Below are 18775 nucleotides of genomic sequence, written 5' to 3' on the forward strand. Positions count from 1 at the left end.
ACTTAGCACCCCCCCCCCGCCAAAAAATTATTCATTTTCCAAGACACTAAGTGTATGTTAATACTGTATGGAAAGACGGCCTCTAAACTTGAAGCTGCTTAGGTGAACTTCAGGATTTTACAATTTTCTTGGGCCTTAACTTTCAATTATCCTTTGCTCATACCAATATGTGATGACCAAATTTCTACCATTGGGAATTTCTAGTAGGGATGTTTGCTAATAACCCCTTTAAAAGATTGTTTCTTGCTTATCCTTGTGGAGCTCCAGCGTCCAGCACAGGATAACTTGCTCTCTCTCAGTGAAGGGGCAGATGGCTCTGTTATTTGGTGGTGCTTCAGCTGTCCAGTGGAAAAGCTTTATAATGCTAGTGATGTGAGCAAAGAAAATCCTTGGCCTTCTCAAGATAGGTTCACTTCAAAAAACATGTGCTTAACTCCTCTAATTTGTGGGTGCTGTGCTAGGTGCTAGGCTGAGAAACACAAGCAGAACAAAGCAAAGGAGGATGTGGTAAAAGGAAAGTGTGGCTGCAAAGTGGCTTCAGTTGTTGTTAAGAGTGGGGTAAGGGAGAAATAAAGACATGCAAAGCTGAAGTAGTGGAAATCCTCCAATAAAACTGAAATTGAACTGAGAAAAAAGTGGCTCTTTGAATATAGTTTTAATTGCAGTCTACAAATTTTTAATGTGGCTTGCAGGCTGTTGGAATTGTAATTTTCAACTGCCTTCAAAAATGGAGATTTAAAATAATGTCTGGTCTCACTGAACAAGTTTGATATCTCAGTTGCTCTTGGGTCAATTGGCTTATAGACTACCTTCACACACACACACACACACACACATTTCTTATTAGATTTTCAATTTCCTAATTTGATTCTACTGATAACGCTTAATATCCAAGATTCATACTACTGTACCACAGATTTGTTTTCACAGCAGTAAGTCTTCTTTTTGATTCCACTCAAAACAAACAAGCAAACAAACATAGCACTTTCTTCTATAACTGTTCATCATTAAATCATCAGAAATGAGATTAAAGTATAAAGAAGAACTTACAATCGCCTATAATGCCACCATCCGTGGTGAACATTTTGGTGGGTTTCCTTCCAGGCTCTCCCCTAGGTAGATGTACCGGGATATTGGAATTTTGGCTGAGATCTCAAGATAATAGATGCTACATTCCAAAGGAAAGTTGGCAAACACAACGTAAGACTTGCAAAAAGAGATGGTAGAAACTCAGAGTGCGCCCTTAGCTGATACCCACCTCCAGCAGGTGACAAACATCAAAGAAGATGAGGAGATGGGAATCCGAGAAGAAGATTCCTGGGATGGGTCAGTCAAATGCTGAGGCCCACACTCCTCTGGTGACCAAAGACCTCTTTCTTTCCTCCGGAGAGCAGGAGAAGTCCTTTCCTCAGGGATAATTCCCTTTCTCTTGACATTTTCCTTGGAGGCTTCTCACATAATTAACTTAATAGCTCAGGCTCTTGAAAACAAAAGCTAGAAAAGGAAGTGGTTTCCAGGCAACTTTTGATTTCTACACCACCATTACAGGCTTTCCCTTTGTAAGGAAGCCTTTCTCTTCTTGACTGGAATAAAGAAAATGAAAAATTGCAAGTAGAAACAAAGAAATATCTTAAAAACTCACATTATAGCACTTTTTAAAAACAATAAATGCTGGAGAGGGTGTTAGAAAAGGGAACCCTAAAAAAAAAAAAAAGAAAAAGAAGAAAAGAAAAGGAACCCTCCTACACCACTGGTGGGAATGCAGTTTGGTGCAGCCATTATGGAAAACAGTATGGAGATTCCTCAAAAAAACTAAAAATAGACTTACCATATGATCCAGCAGTCCCACTCCTGGGCATATATCCAGAGAGAACTCTAATTTGAAAAGATACATGCACCTCAATGTTCATAGCAGCACTATTTACAACAGCCAAGACATGGAAACAACCTAAATGTCATCAACAGACAACTGGATAAAGATGTGGTGTACACACACACACACACACACACACACACACACACACAAGGGAATACTACTCAGCCATAAAAAAGAATAAAACAATGCCACTTGTAGCAACATGGATGGACGTGGAAATCATTTTAAGTGAAGTAAGCCATAAAGAGAAAGAAAAATACCATATGATATTACTCATATGTGGAATCTAAAAAAAAAAAGGACACAGATGAATTTATTTACAAAACAGAAACAGACTCACAGACATAGAAAATAAATTTTTAGTTACTAGGGGGGAAGAGGGTGGGAAGGGATAAATTGGGAGTTGGAGATTCGCAGATATCAACTACTAAATATAAAATAGATATTTAACAAGGACCTACTATATAGCACAGGGAACTATATTCAATATCTTGTACTAGTCTATAATGAAAAAGCATGTGAAAATGAATATATATATGTATGACTGAAACATAATCCATATTCCAGAAATTGACACAATATTGTTAACTGACTATACTTCAATTAAAAAAGAAGAAAAAAACATACTAGTATCATACCAAACATCCTGTTGTTTAAAGTTAACATTATATAGTGGACACTTTCCATTAGAGTAAATGAAAAAAAAATAGAGTAAATGGTCTTTGAAAACGTAGGTGTAATGACTGCATAGTGTTCCATTTCTTGAAAAGAAATTCTGAGAAAGCTGAAGAAGTCAAGGGAAAAATATCCTTTTCCAGTAGCAGGCAGCTCATGGCATCAGCTTCTGCAGCTTATGGGTTTTATCCAGCATACTCTCCTGGGTTCAATCCCCAGTACTTCCATTAAAATAAACAAACAAACCTAATTATGCCCCCCAAAACCCCTACTGTTTTAAGATTCCAAATTTTAGGGGAATATTTAGAAACAAAAACTGCTCTAAGTAAAAAAGAAAAAATACACAAAATCCTACAATGATTTCCCGTAACATTCAGGATAAATTGCAAATTTTTCACATGAGCACCCAAGGCCCTTTTCTGATTCAGAGCCCTGTCTATTTCTCCAGCCCCATCTCCTGCTCTTGCACACCCCGCACCCTAGGGTGCCCCAGACCACTGGGATTCATTCCCCCCAACATGTCCTGTTGCTTCATACCCATGTGACTTTGCCAAAGTTCTCTCTTTAACATCCTTCCCCCATTTCTTTGCTTCTGGAAAACTCTCCTTAACGCCACTATTCATAAGGGAAACTAAAGTCTGTTTTTGCTTTTGTTGAATGCTTTCTAGCTGTGTGTACTGTCAGCCACATCTCAAACCCAGAGCCCCAAGCAGACACAGGTTATTGTCTTCTATAATCCTTGTCTTCCAATAATGGCATTGGGAAAACGTTAAACGTCAGAATGTGCTAATTCAGAGATGACCCTTGAGTGTTGGTTAAAGTTGATTTAAACTCAAGCAAATGCAAAAGCCGGTACCTCTGGGTAGAGAAAAAATCAGTTTTGCCTCCTACAAACTTATTAGAAGTAACTAACACACACACAAAAGAAAGGCTCTCCTTTACTCGAAAAGAGCTTTCGGTGCAACATCTAATTCTTATTCATTTGAAACGTAATTTGACACATAAATTGCTTTTCCTCACTTTTGATCGATTTTTCAAAATACCTTGAAATGAACATTGTTTTCCCATTTATTTTTCTCTGTTGAGAATGTCCTTCCTTGAATAGAATGTGAGGAGATTTTTGCATTTACTTTTCATGATTTAGTTAGCTCATTTTAGAATATGTAAACTTTGGACCAAATTAAACGAAAAATTTAAGGCCCCTGAGAAATATTCAGTCCTTCCTTTGCATAAGTAGTACGCCTTCTTGTAAGAAAAAAAGCCCAGACAACTCTGAAATGTATTCCACTTTTTCCTTTTCATTTTTTCGTCCACACTGTTGAGAGATAGGAGTAAATAAATAACAAGAGTATACATTTCTTTTCTAGAATGTGCTGATTTCTAAATTCTGTCTTATCTGCTCAAAACTGGCTTAAGGGAGATGAAAAATACTGCATTGAAAGAAAAAAGTGGCAGGTCTTAGCACTAGAAAATCAACAACTGGCAAGTTTTTTCGTTTGTTTATTAAATATTTATCATGCACCTACTATGGGCCAGGTAGGGAGGTAGGCACCTCTGTAAGCAAAATCACTTGGATCGAGGTCATTAATGTTACTAATGATCTCTATCTTTGCAAACCCAAAGGTCAGTTCTCTGTTCTCAACTTACTCCTCCTCTCAGTGGATTTCACCCTCCTTCCTTCTCCAAAGACTTGCATCTCTGGGCTTCTGAAGCACACGCTTGCCTGTTTTTCCTTCTAACCTCCTGGCCATGCCTTTGCTCTATCACTGGCTGGCTCCTCTTTCTCCTGAAAGCTAACTTTTGGGCCTTTCTTCTTCTCTAATCCACATTCTCATCCTAAGTGATCTCTCGTTCTGTGGTTTAACATCATCTAGATGCTAATGACTCCCAATTCTGTATCTCCAGTCCCCTCTTTTCCCTGAGCTCTAGACCAGATCCTACATCCAACCATCCATGTGATATCTCCACTTGGATGTCCAATAGGGATTTCAAGCAGAACAATTCCCCCCCATTTTTCCCACACAAAGCTGCCCCTACCTCAGTCTTTCCCATTTGGTAAATTGTATCATTTGCTTGACCAAAAGTCTAAACGGTAGGAATTGCATTCGGCTGCATGTAACAGAATCCAACTTAACCAGAGAGCAATTTTGTTTGTTTGTTTTCACATAAGAAGACCAGAGGCAGGCAGACCAGGGCTGGACAGTGGTTCCTCAAAACCAACGATGTTCCGGCTCCTTCCATCTTTTTTCTTCACTGTCCTCATGGTTGCAGGATGGCAGCCCCACCTCCAGGCTCACATCCACATGTCAACGGAAAGAAAAGGAATGAATTAACAAGGTCAAGGGCACAGAACTTATATGGGAATAGCAAACCATTTCCAGAAATTCTAAGCAGACTCCTGCTTATCTCTCAGTGTCCAGAACTGGGTTACAAGCTCCACTTTAGATGCAAGAGAGGCTGGGAAATCCAGCTTTTCAGCTGAGCACAGTGCTACCCCGCACAAATCAGGGTTTGATATATGGAAGAAAGGTAGACTGGATACGATAGGCAATAGCGGCACCCACTCTATCGTCCTGGACTGCGCGCTCCTAACTTTCATCACAAATCCCTCGGCAAGTCCTGCCAGTCCCACCTCCTGAAGACCTAGCAAGTTCAACCACTTCTCTTCATCTCCATTGCTCAGAGTCTGGCCTGAGATAACGGCATCTCTCACTCAGACCACAGCACATGGCCTCCGACCTGGTCACCTCTTCCACACTTGCCCTCTCTCTGGCCCTTTCTTCACACTGTAGCTGTGTACTTAAAAGTACGAATGTAATCACATCACTCCCTTTGTTAAATTCTCCAAAGGATCTGTTATAGCGTGATTTCCCCTAAGCAGACCCAAGACAAGCTGTTTATCTGAGAGGTGCAGGACACACAGGGTGGGGCTATGCAGCGAGACCAGGGAGGGCAGGCGGCCTGGGGAAGGTGTGGTACCTCGCCATCCTCCCCAAGGGCCACTGCAGCTCAGCCCAGGGGAAGCACTGGGAAACGGTGTAAAACCCTTGCTTCAGAATTACACCACCCCAGGGGCAGGGAGGATTTATGTACCAGCCCCAAAGGTTGCTGGTCTCACTCTCTTGGCTTGAGCACCCAACCCTGAACCTACCCCTTCCCTGACCTGATTCACCGCAAAGCCGGCACTTCCTTCCACTTATTAACCTTTCTGTTTACAGACCTTCACAGTTTCTTCTGTTTGAAGCAGAATCATAAGAGGGTGCAAGAGTCACTTTATTTCTTTAATAGGATAAGAAGTTCAAAATACAATTTAAGGATGATGGGTGTTCACCTTAGAAATTTACTAAGTTCTATTAACAAAATAGAAACAGACTCACAGACGTAGAAAACAAACGTATGGTTACCAAAGGGGAAAGGGCAGGGAGGAATAAATTAGCAGTTTGGGATTAACAGACACACACTACTATATACATAATAGATAAACAACAAGGTTCTACTGTATAGCAAAGGATCTACATTCAATAGCTCATAATAACCTGTAATAAAAAAGAACGAAAAAGAATAGATATATGTGTATAACTGAATCACTATGTTGTACACTAGAAACCAACACAGCATTAAAAATCAACTATACTTCAATAAGAAAAAAGAAATTTGCTAAGTTCTAGTCTCATTCTAAAGTAGTTAAATTTCTGTGATGTTCTCTTTGATAGACAAAAAATGCATATAACATCTTTAATAATACAGGAAAATGTCAAGTAGGGTGTATAAGGCTTGGAATATTTCTTTAAAGGCAATATATTATGGTATATATCACCTGATGATACTAGCAACTAATTATGTGCGTATGGTATCTGCATATGGCATTACTGTGATGGCGGGTATAGGTGAATGGTGAGTGAACAACTTTGGATATATTTCTGCTTTAGATTAGCTAACTACTTGTCTTTACTTTCCTTTCTTCTTCAATTGTTCTACAAAGTAATCATTACAAGCAACTGTGAGAGCTGCCACCATGACCACGAATTCATTAAAATCCACTTCGTTGTCCTTATTGGCATCCAGGTCCTGCATTATCTTATCAACCAACTCGGGATCCTTTCGGCACTAAAAAGAAGAAGAAAATTTCTAACTCCCAGGCTTTGAGGTTCATAATGACAACTGAAATCTCATCTTCCTTTTAGCTACATGAAAGTTTTTAGTTCCATTTTTAGCCTCTAAGGCAATTTCCAAGAGCCTCTTTGCAGGTAGGTGAGAACCAGGCACACATTCTAAATGCGGCTAGGCCTTGGCCCCAGGGCCATACAATCCTGTCTCAAACCAAAACACCAAGAGGAGCAAACAGCAGCACATCCAAGTGAGCAGCTTGTGCTGAACATGCATTTACATCATAGGCCAAGGGGCCAGGCTGGGGGCGGGGGGCAGGTGGGACATGGAAAGCTGGAAGCTTTGAAGCCAAAAGGGACAGTGAGTGGCTCTGCCCTTTGCCAACAATGGGATATGGAGGAAATCACTTAACAATTTTAAAGTTCCTTATTTATCAAAAGGGGAGAATTATATTTCCCCACAAATTTGGAACACACTTCAACACACTTTGGAAAGTGCTTAGCACCAGGTTGTTAGAATTAGCAAATAAAAATACAGGACAGTTGGTTAAATGTAAAACTTTCAGATGAATGATGAATACTCTCTGAGTTTGAGGCCCCAACATTGCATGGAACATACAATATTTTATCTGGCACCACGCCTGACACACAAAAACAGGGGCACCCAATAAAGGGGAGATCTTATAAGGGAGACACCATTTTATCAGGAGGAAGGAGAGGAAGGAACCCAAAGAGGAGATCAGCGTTCAGAAAGGGTGGGATTGTGAAGCCCCCACCTTCCCTGCGATTGGTTGATGAGAAATGTTTCCAAAAGTGTAGTTCATTTCCTCCAGGAATTCCCCACTGTCCCCTCATTAGTTGCCAAGCATTTAATAGCTGGAAACTTAAATTGAATTGCTCAAAATCAAGTCAATCAAAAACAATGATAAACTTCACTTGAATAAATTGATGTGCCAAATTTGATCTACTGAGTCCTGGACTCCAAATGTTACATAAGACCATAGCCAAACTGAATTTGGGGGGAAAAAAAAACCCAACAGTCCAGGGGACTCCTAAAGTTACTTAAAAGGTATTGTAAGGAATTATTATGTTAAAATTTTTAAATTTTAGTTTCTTCTTATAGAGGGTAGGAGAAAAGAGGGTCATAATTACAATTCCTATTGTCTTAGTACTGGGTTTGAACAGAGTAACATCACGCCAGGCTACTACAGTGCTAAAAATCAATTCAAGGCCGCTCTATACATCCCAGAGTAAGCATTTTTCTCAGAGAAGGCTCCAAACACCCCATTGTAAGGATTCACGTGTGGATGTGTTGAACTCCCAGCTGTTTTGGGAGGTAAACCTGTTTGCTACCCAACTGGTCCCTGGCCAGACATACCATTGCCAGCAATCCCAGTCAGCTTGTTGGCTAACAAACTCTCCAGGTATTTGTCCTTCACTAGAAAATTTGCCACCACAGCATAAAGTACCCCAGGCTTCATTTCTGGCCCCAATCGCACTATTTATTCATTTACAGACAGCTGGACAGAGCTCCAGGTATAACTCGTGTCACTAGTTGTAATTCTAACTCCTGGTGCAACTAGATATATCTTTGATGGCTGCACCAGGATGTTGAATACTTCTTGAAAGCCTCAAATATCTCTTATCACACCTGGAAACTCTAACTACAGCACGACAGGAAAGGGCACATGCCTCCAGGCACAGAAAACAAAAAAGATCTCTAGTTTTTGCGTCCCTGTATTTTGCATCTCGATAGAAATTATACTGTGCGTGTGGCAGAACACAGGAGACTACATACACAGAGGCCATGCCAGGACCTGCGCCACATCCACCCTCGATTGGATGGGGAGAAAAGCCGACTCACCGAGAGGAAGTCCGTGAGCTCTTGCTGCAGGAGCATTTTCAGCTCCCCCTTGTTAAGCTTGAACCTGTCCCCTTCCCTGCAGGAATAGCGGTGGAAGATCATGATCATGGTGTTCATGGCAATCTCCAGCTGGGTGGGCATGCTGGTAGCAGGACGGATCCCTCTGGCACAGGCCACCAAAGCCAGGAGAAATCACTTGTTCAGACTAGGCGGGCGGGTAAACAACACTTTCATTAAAACAGAACATTGCCATCCCCAGGTCATCCCACTCCCCAGGTGACGTTTGTTAAACCGTGATCATCTTCCATTACCCGGGGCATTCCGCCCATCCCGGGCAGAGCGAGCCGCAGAGGAGACCTTTGCTGGGAGCCCCACTCCCTGACAATGGCGCTGTTTCAGCGCATTTGAAAGTTAGCAATCAGACAACAAGCACAGAGCCATGGTAAAATACAGGTTAAAAGGAAACAAAAAAGGAAGAAAATACATTACTTTGTACCTGTTCAGCAGCCGCACCGCTCTGGCGACAGGTGTTTACAGTTAAACTAGAAGTGTTCATACAAGATGGGGGAGGTCCTGCCTCTGCACACCTGTTCCCGAGAAGCTGAAATTGCCAGTGATGAGATTCGAATGGAAGGGCCCCTGAGTCTGTTTTTAATCACGAGAAGGAGCAGGTGTGAGCTGCTGCCCCAAGGGCCATCAAGGAAGGGCTGGCACCCACTGTGTGCCCTGGAGGAGAAGGCAAACAGGAAAGAGAAGCCTCGGGTTACCCCTCATTAAGGGCAGTGTGGGTACAAGTGCTGTCTTGGTAGGAAGGTGATGGCTGGGAAAACTAAAAACAGAGGAGCAAGAAAGGCTGGTTCAAACCTGGAGCCTCCTCAGCAAAGCCAACAGCTGGGTCAGGGGTCAAGGGACTATGCTGAGAGCAGGCTTGTTAAACTAACAGTGAGTTGTGCAGCTGTTAAAAAAGAAAAAAGAATGAGAAAGTGCTCTGCCAATTTAGAAAGGAAAAAAGCAGCGACTCAGGGTGTGTAGGAAAAAAATAAGAATAAGGATACGTATGTGTGCATACACTTCAACTTGCCTAAGCAATCACTGCAAGTGGCAGGTGTAAGGGCGCGTTCAGATGATCACGCACAGAGCAAATGTGACGCTACGTTTTACGAATCACCTTGACTGTCTCAACTGGATGTGCTTTTTTTCCTGAAATTAATGATAACTTTCTATCATTATTTCATGAGTTCCTTGATTTTTGGTAAAGAAAAAAGTTAGGAGGCTTTTTAATGTGTTGTACAACTTTACTATTGTAATCTGTTGGTCAATATTTGTTACTAAGCATTTCTGTGATGTGAGATTTTAATTCTGGCAGTGAGTTTGGAAAGTTCTTGAAAGCCTATGTTTTCTAAAATAAGACAAATGTCTTCTACATGTCCATTTGCTTTTTATTACAATTTTAAATAAGACACTCATGTTAATTAAAAAGGGGGGGAAGAGGGTAGAATGGAGTGGTTGGGAGAAAGATTTCTCATTTACATCTTTTAGACTGATTTTAACTTTTTTGGTTAGGGGAATGTATTGCATAGTCAAAAAAAAAAACCCGAAGTCTGTAGAATGAGCCCTCGAAGCTGTGCATGCAGGAATCCACAGCAGAGGGATTTCCAAGTGAGAGAAACTTAACAAAGAAAAAGTCACCTGGGAAAATCAAAGCCAGACATTGGCCACTGTGCTTTTAAATGCTGCCTATCCTCTCAGGACTGAACTTTAATTATATGGGAAGCAAACCAGTGGTATCTCCTTTGTACTTCCTTTCAACCAGCCTGTTGGGATGTGCCCTCAATGGGCCCACCCCCACCCTCTCACCAGCCGATGGTCCGCTGGGACCTCCGGAGAAGTCCCCAGGGCTGCTCTCACCGTACACCCAAAGCCCAGTTCTCACAAATATGTTTAAATTAGTTTTTTTAATTGTTAAAGGAATAACGCATGTGGTAAAATAGTAATATTCTGCATACTCAAGAGTATAAAACAAAAGTAAAACTCTCTCTGCTATTTCCCACTCTTGTCCCTTTCGGTTAACACTTTCCTGTGTGAGAGGCAGGCTCGTGATGGTGAAAAGTATGACTGCCTGGCTTCTGCTCTCACCTCTGCCACTGATGAGCAGTGCAGTCCTGGGCTGGTCTTTGACACTCTGTCTCATTTTCCTAGTCTGTATAAATGGGATCGCAATAGTACCTACCCAGCAGAAAGGATTAAATGAGTTAAAACATGTGCCTGGAATATAGTGAGTGCTTTGCATGTACTGGCTGTTACCCTTACACAGAAAAAGGATGTGTTTCTCATTTATTTAACTGTGTATAATATTACATATATATCCTTAAACATATATATACACATATATATACATGTATATAAAAAATAGCATCAACAGGTAAGCACCTTGTTTATTTAACTTAATATATATCAGCACATATAGACTCTATTCTTCACTGAAGTTGCATTTTATTCCAGTGGATGAATGTCCCTACATATATAGTCAAGAAATATTTATCAGGCACTGGAGTTATGCCAGGCCTTGTGTAAACAGGACAGAAGAAACTCGCTCTCTGAGCAAATCTTGTTGCTGTTTTTATTGGGGCTGTGTTAAGTACAGAGGATGCAGGGAACACTGATGTCTTTTTATGTTGGGTCTTCCACCCAAGAGCACCCCTATGATTCTGTGACCACACTTCTCTGAGTCCCCTCAATTTTTTTTCTCTTTTTAATGGAGGTGCTGGGGATTGAACCCAGGATCTCGTGCATACTAAGTATGTGCTCTACCACTGAGCTATACCCACCCCGCTGAGTCTCCTCATTTCTGAATGCACTTTCCCCTCTTCGACGGCCAAACGTCCTCCAGCGATTTCAGCTGTTACTGTAACTGCAGTCACTTCACAAATCATACTTTTTGGCCCAGATCTCTCAGCTCCAAAACCACTTATCCAACTGTCTGCTGGACCACATTCATACCAGAATGTCCCACAAGCTTCTTAAACTCAATGAGAACCAAAGCAAAACCCATGCTTTCTCCCCACCCACACCTGCTCCTCCCGCTGTCTTGACCGGCTCACTCACCCAGCTGCTCCCGTCACCCAGCGTCTGACACTATTTTCCAATACCAGTTGAACCCATCCATATCTCTCCATTCTTCTCCACCTTTGGGACTTGGCATCTTCTGCTCTCTATTACTGCTCTCTCTACTCACAATTCTCCATTCTGAGCTCCATTCTGGGGTCAGAGTAGTTTGTCCAAAACACAAATCGCCAGCCACCCACACTCCCGACCATTCAGGGGTCTGACCTGCCTACAAACTGACTGAAATGTCGTGCTCCCCCAGTCTTCTGTTCTGGGCCCACTGCCTGGAGTGCTAATTCTGTCTAGTCCTTAAGGCTCAGGTCAAACATCTCCTCTTGGACGTTTTCCCACGTGTTTCCCGATTCCCCAGCCCCACTCTGATAGGTGCCCACCTCTGTCCTCGCTGTCCTCCAGAGCGTCCCTGTTTCCTTTTCATCATTCCATTCATCACACCTTCCTGTAATCACTTTTTTTGGTCTGCCCACATACTCCCCACTCTCCAGACTTTGGGTACCTCGATGGCAGAACTGACATCTGGTTCATCCTTATACTTTACGGCATTTAGCACAGGATCAAGCACATGGTGGAAATGCTCAGAAATCTTTGCTGATGGATTGGTTAATGAGAAAATGCTTGAGAGAGGGAAACTAAGCTCTCCAAAGAGTTGAGCCTTGTCTGGTTTTACTGTCTAAAGAATTATTTGATTGCCTTTATTCACATACAAAATTTGCTTCAGAGACAGATAAGTCATTTCAAAGAATATAAAGAGTTTGAACTTTGAATTCACTATTTTCAGGTTAAACTGCTGAAGTTATAAAGACACTAAAATGGGTAAGTCTTACGGAATATATGGATCTCAGCTGTATTATGTTTAAATCATATTCAACCACAAATTAATCTACTCGGAGAATTCAGTTGGCAGGCAAAAGTCTTAATAGATTTTTTAAACTGTAATGCTGTAATCTGATTTGAGAGATAGGATGTGGCCTATGTATGCTTTGCTCTTGGGGTTTGAAAGCAAGGTAGTTTCTACTTGGTTTCTGCCTGTCCTTGGCAGAGCTAGATATTTCCTTTGGTATACGCTGCCCCTTAGTGTCAGGCTGAGGAACTGCATCTGAAAGCTCTCTTAATTCCCAGGAGATGCTTGAAATTGAAAGTCACAGGGCCTTTCTTCAGAGGCTTATCTACGATGTAAGCCAGTCCCAGCCTCTGCCCTCCAGGAGCCTTTCAGAAACAAACATAATGTCAAAAGGCTCAACAGGGCCCTGTCAGGCTAGGGACACAAATTTCCAGGTGATGTGAAATTCCAGGGCGGGCACGGGAGACATACCTGTTTATAGCCCAGAGGGGTCCTCCAGCAGCACCTTACTTCTCTATGAATCATTAGTTTTACTTTTTAACTTCTGGTGTGAGTCATAACCCTTAGGGCTAAAAGGTAGAACTTTGCATCTAGGAAATCGAGTGACAAGAATGAGAGAATGGAAACATCAGATTTGGGGTAGTTTAAAGGTAAGGATGATTTTAGAGCCACTATGGAGAACAGTATAGATGTTCCTTAAAAACTAAAAACAGACTTACCGTATTACCCAGCAATCCCACTCCAGGGCATATATCTGGAGAAAACACCAACTCAAAAGAATGCACGCACCCCAGTGTTCATAGCAGCACTATTTATCATAGCCAGGACATGGAAGCAATTTAAATGCTCATCAAGAGATGACTGGATAAAGAAGTTGTGGTATATATATGTATGTATGTATGTGTGTGTGTGTATATATATATACATATATATATATGGAAAACTACTCAGCCATTAAAAAGAATGAAATAATACCATTTGCAGGAACATGAATGGACCTAGAGATTATCATACTAAGTGAAGTAAGTCAGAGAAAGACAAATCTATGATATCACTTATATGTGGAATCTAAAAAACAAAACAAAACAAAAAAAACAAATTACTTACAAACCAGAAATTGGACCCACAGGCATAGAAAACAAACTATCATTACCAAAGGGGAAAGGGATGAGGGAAAGGATAAATTAGGAGTTTGGGATTAACATATACACATTACTATAATAAATTAGATAAACAACAAGGTCCTACTATTTAGCACAGGGAACTATATTCAATATCTTATAATAACCCATAATGGAAAAGAATCTGGAAAAGTATGTATGTATGTATATCTGAATCACTATGCTGTACACCTGAAACACAATGTTGTAAATCAACTATACTTCAATTTTTGTAATTAAATGAAAAAATTTTAAAGTAATGATTATTTTAGAGAAAAAAAGCAAGTGTAAATCCAGAGGTGGGATGCAAAAAGAGTAGAGCTGTTGGAAAGTAGGGCTTCAGATGTGGAGCCTGAAAAAGAGGAAAATGTGAAAAACTGATCATCCTGTTACCAGGGACATGACTGACACCCTGGGGCAGTGGGGACAGGGAAGGAGGGCAGAGAGGGCGGTGTGCTGAGCCTGCCATAGATTCCTAGAAGGGTCTCTGACTCTGGGCCCAGGTCAGAATCATACAGGAGGCCAAGCTGCCTCCTTCCAAAGTTTCCAGTTTTGTCTTTTTAAGTAACCTGACTCAAATATTCTGTCACTTTCATAACTATGACATGGATGAGTTTAAGACCGTTATGTGGGTTAGGAAGGAGGAGTTACAAAAGGGCAGGAGGATGTTTTGGGCACGATGGCTATATTCGTTATCTTGACTGTGGTGATGGTTTCACAGGTGTATACATGTCAGAACTTAAAGTATGCTTTTTAAATATATGCAGTTTCTTGTATGTCAATTATAACTCAATAAAGCTATTCAAAGAAAGAAAAAAACTTTCCCAGAATCACATAACTAGATTACAGCAAGCTGAGATTCAAACCTGTTTGTCTGACAAAAAATTAAATCCTGCAGCCACTTAAAAGTAGAATTATAAAGACTACAGAAATACAAAAGAAAAAAAGACTACAGAAATGTCAAAAAAAATTTTTAGCAAAACAAGTGAAAATAACAAAATAAAAATCATATGTATGCTATAATGGAAAATTTGTGTGCAGAAAGAAAAATAGGGAAAATACATACAGATTTAATAGCTCTTTAGTAACATTGTGGATGATTTGAAAATTCTTTAATGCTGCTGTTAAATTGCATTTTCAAGTAAAGCATCAATTATAATTATACACTATTCAAAATTGTTATCTCCCTTCATTAGGCAAGTCTTTTAAGGTATAGTGTTGAATTGCAAAACTTAGCATATAAAATTCTAGACTCAAAATCATCATGTAATTTTTTTTACATACGTATAAGAAAAGATAAAGGAAATATGCAGAAATGTTAATAGGTTTTTTTTTAAGGGTGATGTTTTTTCTTTTTCTTGTGTTATTCTTGGTTTTGTAATTTAAAAATATTCAGTAATGGCCATATCTTACTTTTATAACAATAAATAAATAAATAAAATGAGTTGTTTTAAAAATCGCAGGGCTGACAAAGCATTTGAACCACCGGAATACTGCCTTAGCGCTAATCCCCACAGACCTCCCTAAGGCACTTTCCGGTTTATGAAGCCCTTCTCACACACCCTATTGAGCAGCAAGTATTCGCCCAGGTCTGGATACAGTCTGTGAGAAATTATATAATTCAGGACAAATGCTTAAAATATTACTAAAAAAAACACATTACAGATACTTATTAAATACTTAACCAAAGCTCAGGTGCGTGACCTGGCTGCGCCCCCTTCTGCACTAGAGGACAATGACAACCTTGGGCCAAATGCCCTTGAAACTCCTTTTCCTTTTAAAACATTTTTGATTCCAAAATTAGTTTAAGGATCAGTGCGTGTGTGTGTGTTTGTGTCTGAGTGGGCTGGCGTGAGATTTAAGAAGAATGACTTCAGGAAACCATGCGGACAGTGAGGTAAGGGAAGAGGTCCCCGAGGAACTTCCTCCCCGCACCGGCCACGCCTTCCTGCCAGGAAAGTCAGATGTCTCTGGTCCAGCAACTGCAGAAAGGCGACTTCCCTTCTCTCTCCCTTAAACCATGTGGCTTTCATTCTGCTGAATGAAACAAGAGGATTCCTGCAATTGGCTTCAATATACTCCAGTGGGTGGGAGGTAGGTGATCTGGCAGGAAGGGCACAGAGAACACATGAAAACTGGCCATGAGTCAGGGGCCAGTTGAAGCTGAGTGCTGGGTACATGGGTGTTCTTTAGAGTATTCTACTGTCCTATTTTCCATACAGTTGAAATTTCCCTTTTTTAAAAAAAATCGGTTTTATTTATATTCAGAGGCGGTACTGGAGATTGAACCCAGGACATCATGCATGCTAGGCACGCATTCTACCACTGAGCTATACCCTCCCCGCCAGATGAATTTTCCTTAACTAAAAGTTCATGAGCACACACACACACACACACACACACACACACACACACACAATCCCCATCCCTGTCAGCATGAGAAAAAAAGTAAACCAAACTGGAATTATCTCCCGAGAGGAAAAGAAGTAGCTTAATGGCACTGAGTATAAGGAGGATGATTGACAGAGGAGAAGCTGCCACTTGCTTTTTGTCACTGATGCCAAAAAATGAAGAAGAGTAACTTAAATGATATTAAAGGAATATTTAAAAGAAAAAAAAACCCTAATCATGAGAGCTGTTAAATGTTGAAATAAATTACTAGGAAGAGATAGCTAAGGATTCTTTCCCTGCAAATAGACAGCGAAACTGAGCTATTTATACTGATGGCTAAGAAGGAGGACATTAATGCTTATTCGTTGCCCAAAGTTATTCTTAGGCCAAGAAGGCAGGTGCATCTTGGTCTGACCCTTAGGCAGTCACTGTGACTATACTGAGCTGCGCAGGTAGAATGTGTTGGGCCAGGTGGCATCCATGCCACAGGCCTGAACCGTAGCTCACGTTTATTGTCAGGCCTAGCTGTCAGCAAGTCCAACAACTGCACTTCAGCAAAAACTTCGCCCATTCTCAGCAAAATTTCAGTGGAAGCCAGCCTTCAAAACGTCCCCCAAGGAGTCTTGTCTCCCAGTATTCACCCGCCCACGCTGAATGGAGCTGACCTGTGTTACCAATAGGATATTGTGTGTAACTGAGGAGGCTAAGGCAAAAAAGACATGCTGGCTTCCTCTTTACTTGCTCTGGGATCACAGACTCTGTGGGATGTCAGCTGCCTTGTTGTGAGGATACCCAGGAAGCCCTATGGAGAGATCCACGGGGCAAAGAACTAAGAACCCAGCACCAACCTGTCAGACACATGATAAGCCCCCTCAGAAGTGGGCCCTCCGGCCACAGGCACGCCTTCAGATGACGGCAACATGACCTTTTGGGAATCCCCGAGCCACAACCACAGCTACACAGCTTCCAAATTCTGTTCTATAGGAACTGTGCGAGACAATAAGTGTTTTACACTAAATTGGAGGTAAGTTGTTATGCATCAATAGAAATCTAATATAGCTGGTTAGGTAAAAGTTTAGTCTTTTTTATACAACTCTTCAGAAAAATGGTGCAATGTAAGCAAACCTGTTCCTTCTATTAGAAGTTCTCAGAAATAAAAATGTGAATGGTGAGATTCTCATATGTGGTCCCAGAAAGGACACACACCGAGCTCCTAAAGGGAGAGGGCACCATTTCCTACTGTCTACGGCACCTTTCTCCACCAAGCAGGAATGACAATCTATGGGCAGTAACAATGGCTTCTCTGCAATGACCTCCTGAACTATCTTAATAGAGTTAATATAGGGCTTTAAAAAAAAATCGCAGTTTAACCAAAAGTCAGTTTCTGCTCCAGAAATCATCAACTCAGATCACCAAGTCGTATCACTTTGTCACTCCTCAGTGTCCTTGAGTAATATCTGCTTTATTAAAGTTTCTCTGATTATTTCTGAAGCTCAGCAAAGAGCACTAGTACTTGTCATGAGACTGTGATCTGCACCCCAGAACTCCAGCAGCCTTTTCCCAGCCCCTCCCCAGCTCCCCACGGTGAGCCGCTGAGTCATCGCAGAGTCTCCAGGGAGAAAGGCTTCTCCGTTCTAGCCTCCTTCAATAAAAAGCAACCTCAAAAGTTTTCTACCTCTGAAATTTCATCTGTAGCATAGCCATTTTCCCGCTATTTTCTGTCACAAATGAGGTTAGAGTTCCTGGTATAGACCCAGCATCTACACTGGCTGCAGTAGCAATGGCTGCGAAGTCAAGCGGGGCAAACAAATTAAAGCCTCTGGTGCTTGGTGGCCACAGTGAGAATGGTTTTCTCATCGGCCAATTCTGCAGGGTGGTTTGGACATCATCCCTGGAAGATGCACCTCAAGCACTGTTTCTCCACAGCCCTCGTAAGAGTTTGAGAAGCTGCTCATACTCATTTCAGTGAATTTTGCTTCAGCAGCTAGAAGCTGGCTAGCTTCCATTGCCTGTGGTTCAGAAACCTGACTGATGTGCCCCATTCAAGGGCAGCTCTGCTAAGCTGGTTGAGTCTCTAGGGAGCCCTGCCCTTAGTCCAGAAAACAGCAGACTCTCTCTCCACAAAGATTTTGATAGACTGGATTTGCCAGTTTCAGGTTATGTTACAAACTTACCCCAAAAGTCCCAAAGCTTAATTATGGGTGGATCTTTCTAGACCAGTAGCTTACCTGGAGTTTGGTGTTTGCTTCCACGTGACTAAGGCTCGTCACTTTCAAGCAGAGCTGGATGGGGTGCCGGGTGTGAAGATCCCGCATTATTTGCTTTTCTTTCTGGCTTTAATACTATACGTCTCCAAAGACCTGGATTCCAGAAAAGGTTTTGCTCATTTTCAGCATGCTAACTCCTCTTTCCAGCAGTTCAGAAATAGGTTGTTGGTGGTAAAATTGGCTCAGATACCTTAATCTTAGTCAACTCTGAGTTCCCAAGTTCATATAATAATGATACACTCCTCCAAGTTTGATTTGACTTCTGATCATATGGACATCATTTACCTTTCTCCAGCCAAAGCAAACTGTTTTGGCTACAATTAAACAATCTTTTAGATTTTTTTAATTCTATGTATCCATCAAGTTGAGGCATTTCTCTTTGGAGGTTACGACCTTATAAGGATTGTTTCTTATGTGTCATCCCTCTAAAGGAATGTGAGTTGAAAAACTCTTGTCTCTACTCAGTTATAAA

The 18775-nt window shown here is 41.3% G+C and overlaps 1 protein-coding gene across 3 annotated transcripts in view; it reads right to left on the reverse strand.

Moving 5' to 3' along the window:
• Positions 1–5503: 5503 nt before the first annotated feature.
• Positions 5504–18775, reverse strand: part of S100Z (S100 calcium binding protein Z) — a 39307-nt gene continuing 26035 nt past the window's right edge. The window contains exons 1-4 of one of the 3 annotated variants that reach the window (XM_072958481.1): positions 18265–18557; positions 9018–9247; positions 8522–8726; positions 5504–6658 (exon numbers count right to left, since the gene is read on the reverse strand). In XM_072958481.1, coding sequence (XP_072814582.1) covers positions 6500–6658; positions 8522–8662 — 300 coding nt within the window. In that variant the 5' untranslated portion in view covers positions 8663–8726; positions 9018–9247; positions 18265–18557 and the 3' untranslated portion in view covers positions 5504–6499. Of the gene's footprint in view, positions 6659–8521; positions 8727–9010; positions 9248–18264; positions 18558–18775 lie in introns of those variants that run through there. The other 2 variants (XM_072958482.1, XM_006197593.3) reach the window with 2 other exon arrangements.

This window comes from Vicugna pacos, chromosome 3 (genome assembly GCF_048564905.1).
Source record: "Vicugna pacos chromosome 3, VicPac4, whole genome shotgun sequence".
Lineage (NCBI taxonomy): Eukaryota > Metazoa > Chordata > Mammalia > Artiodactyla > Camelidae > Vicugna > Vicugna pacos.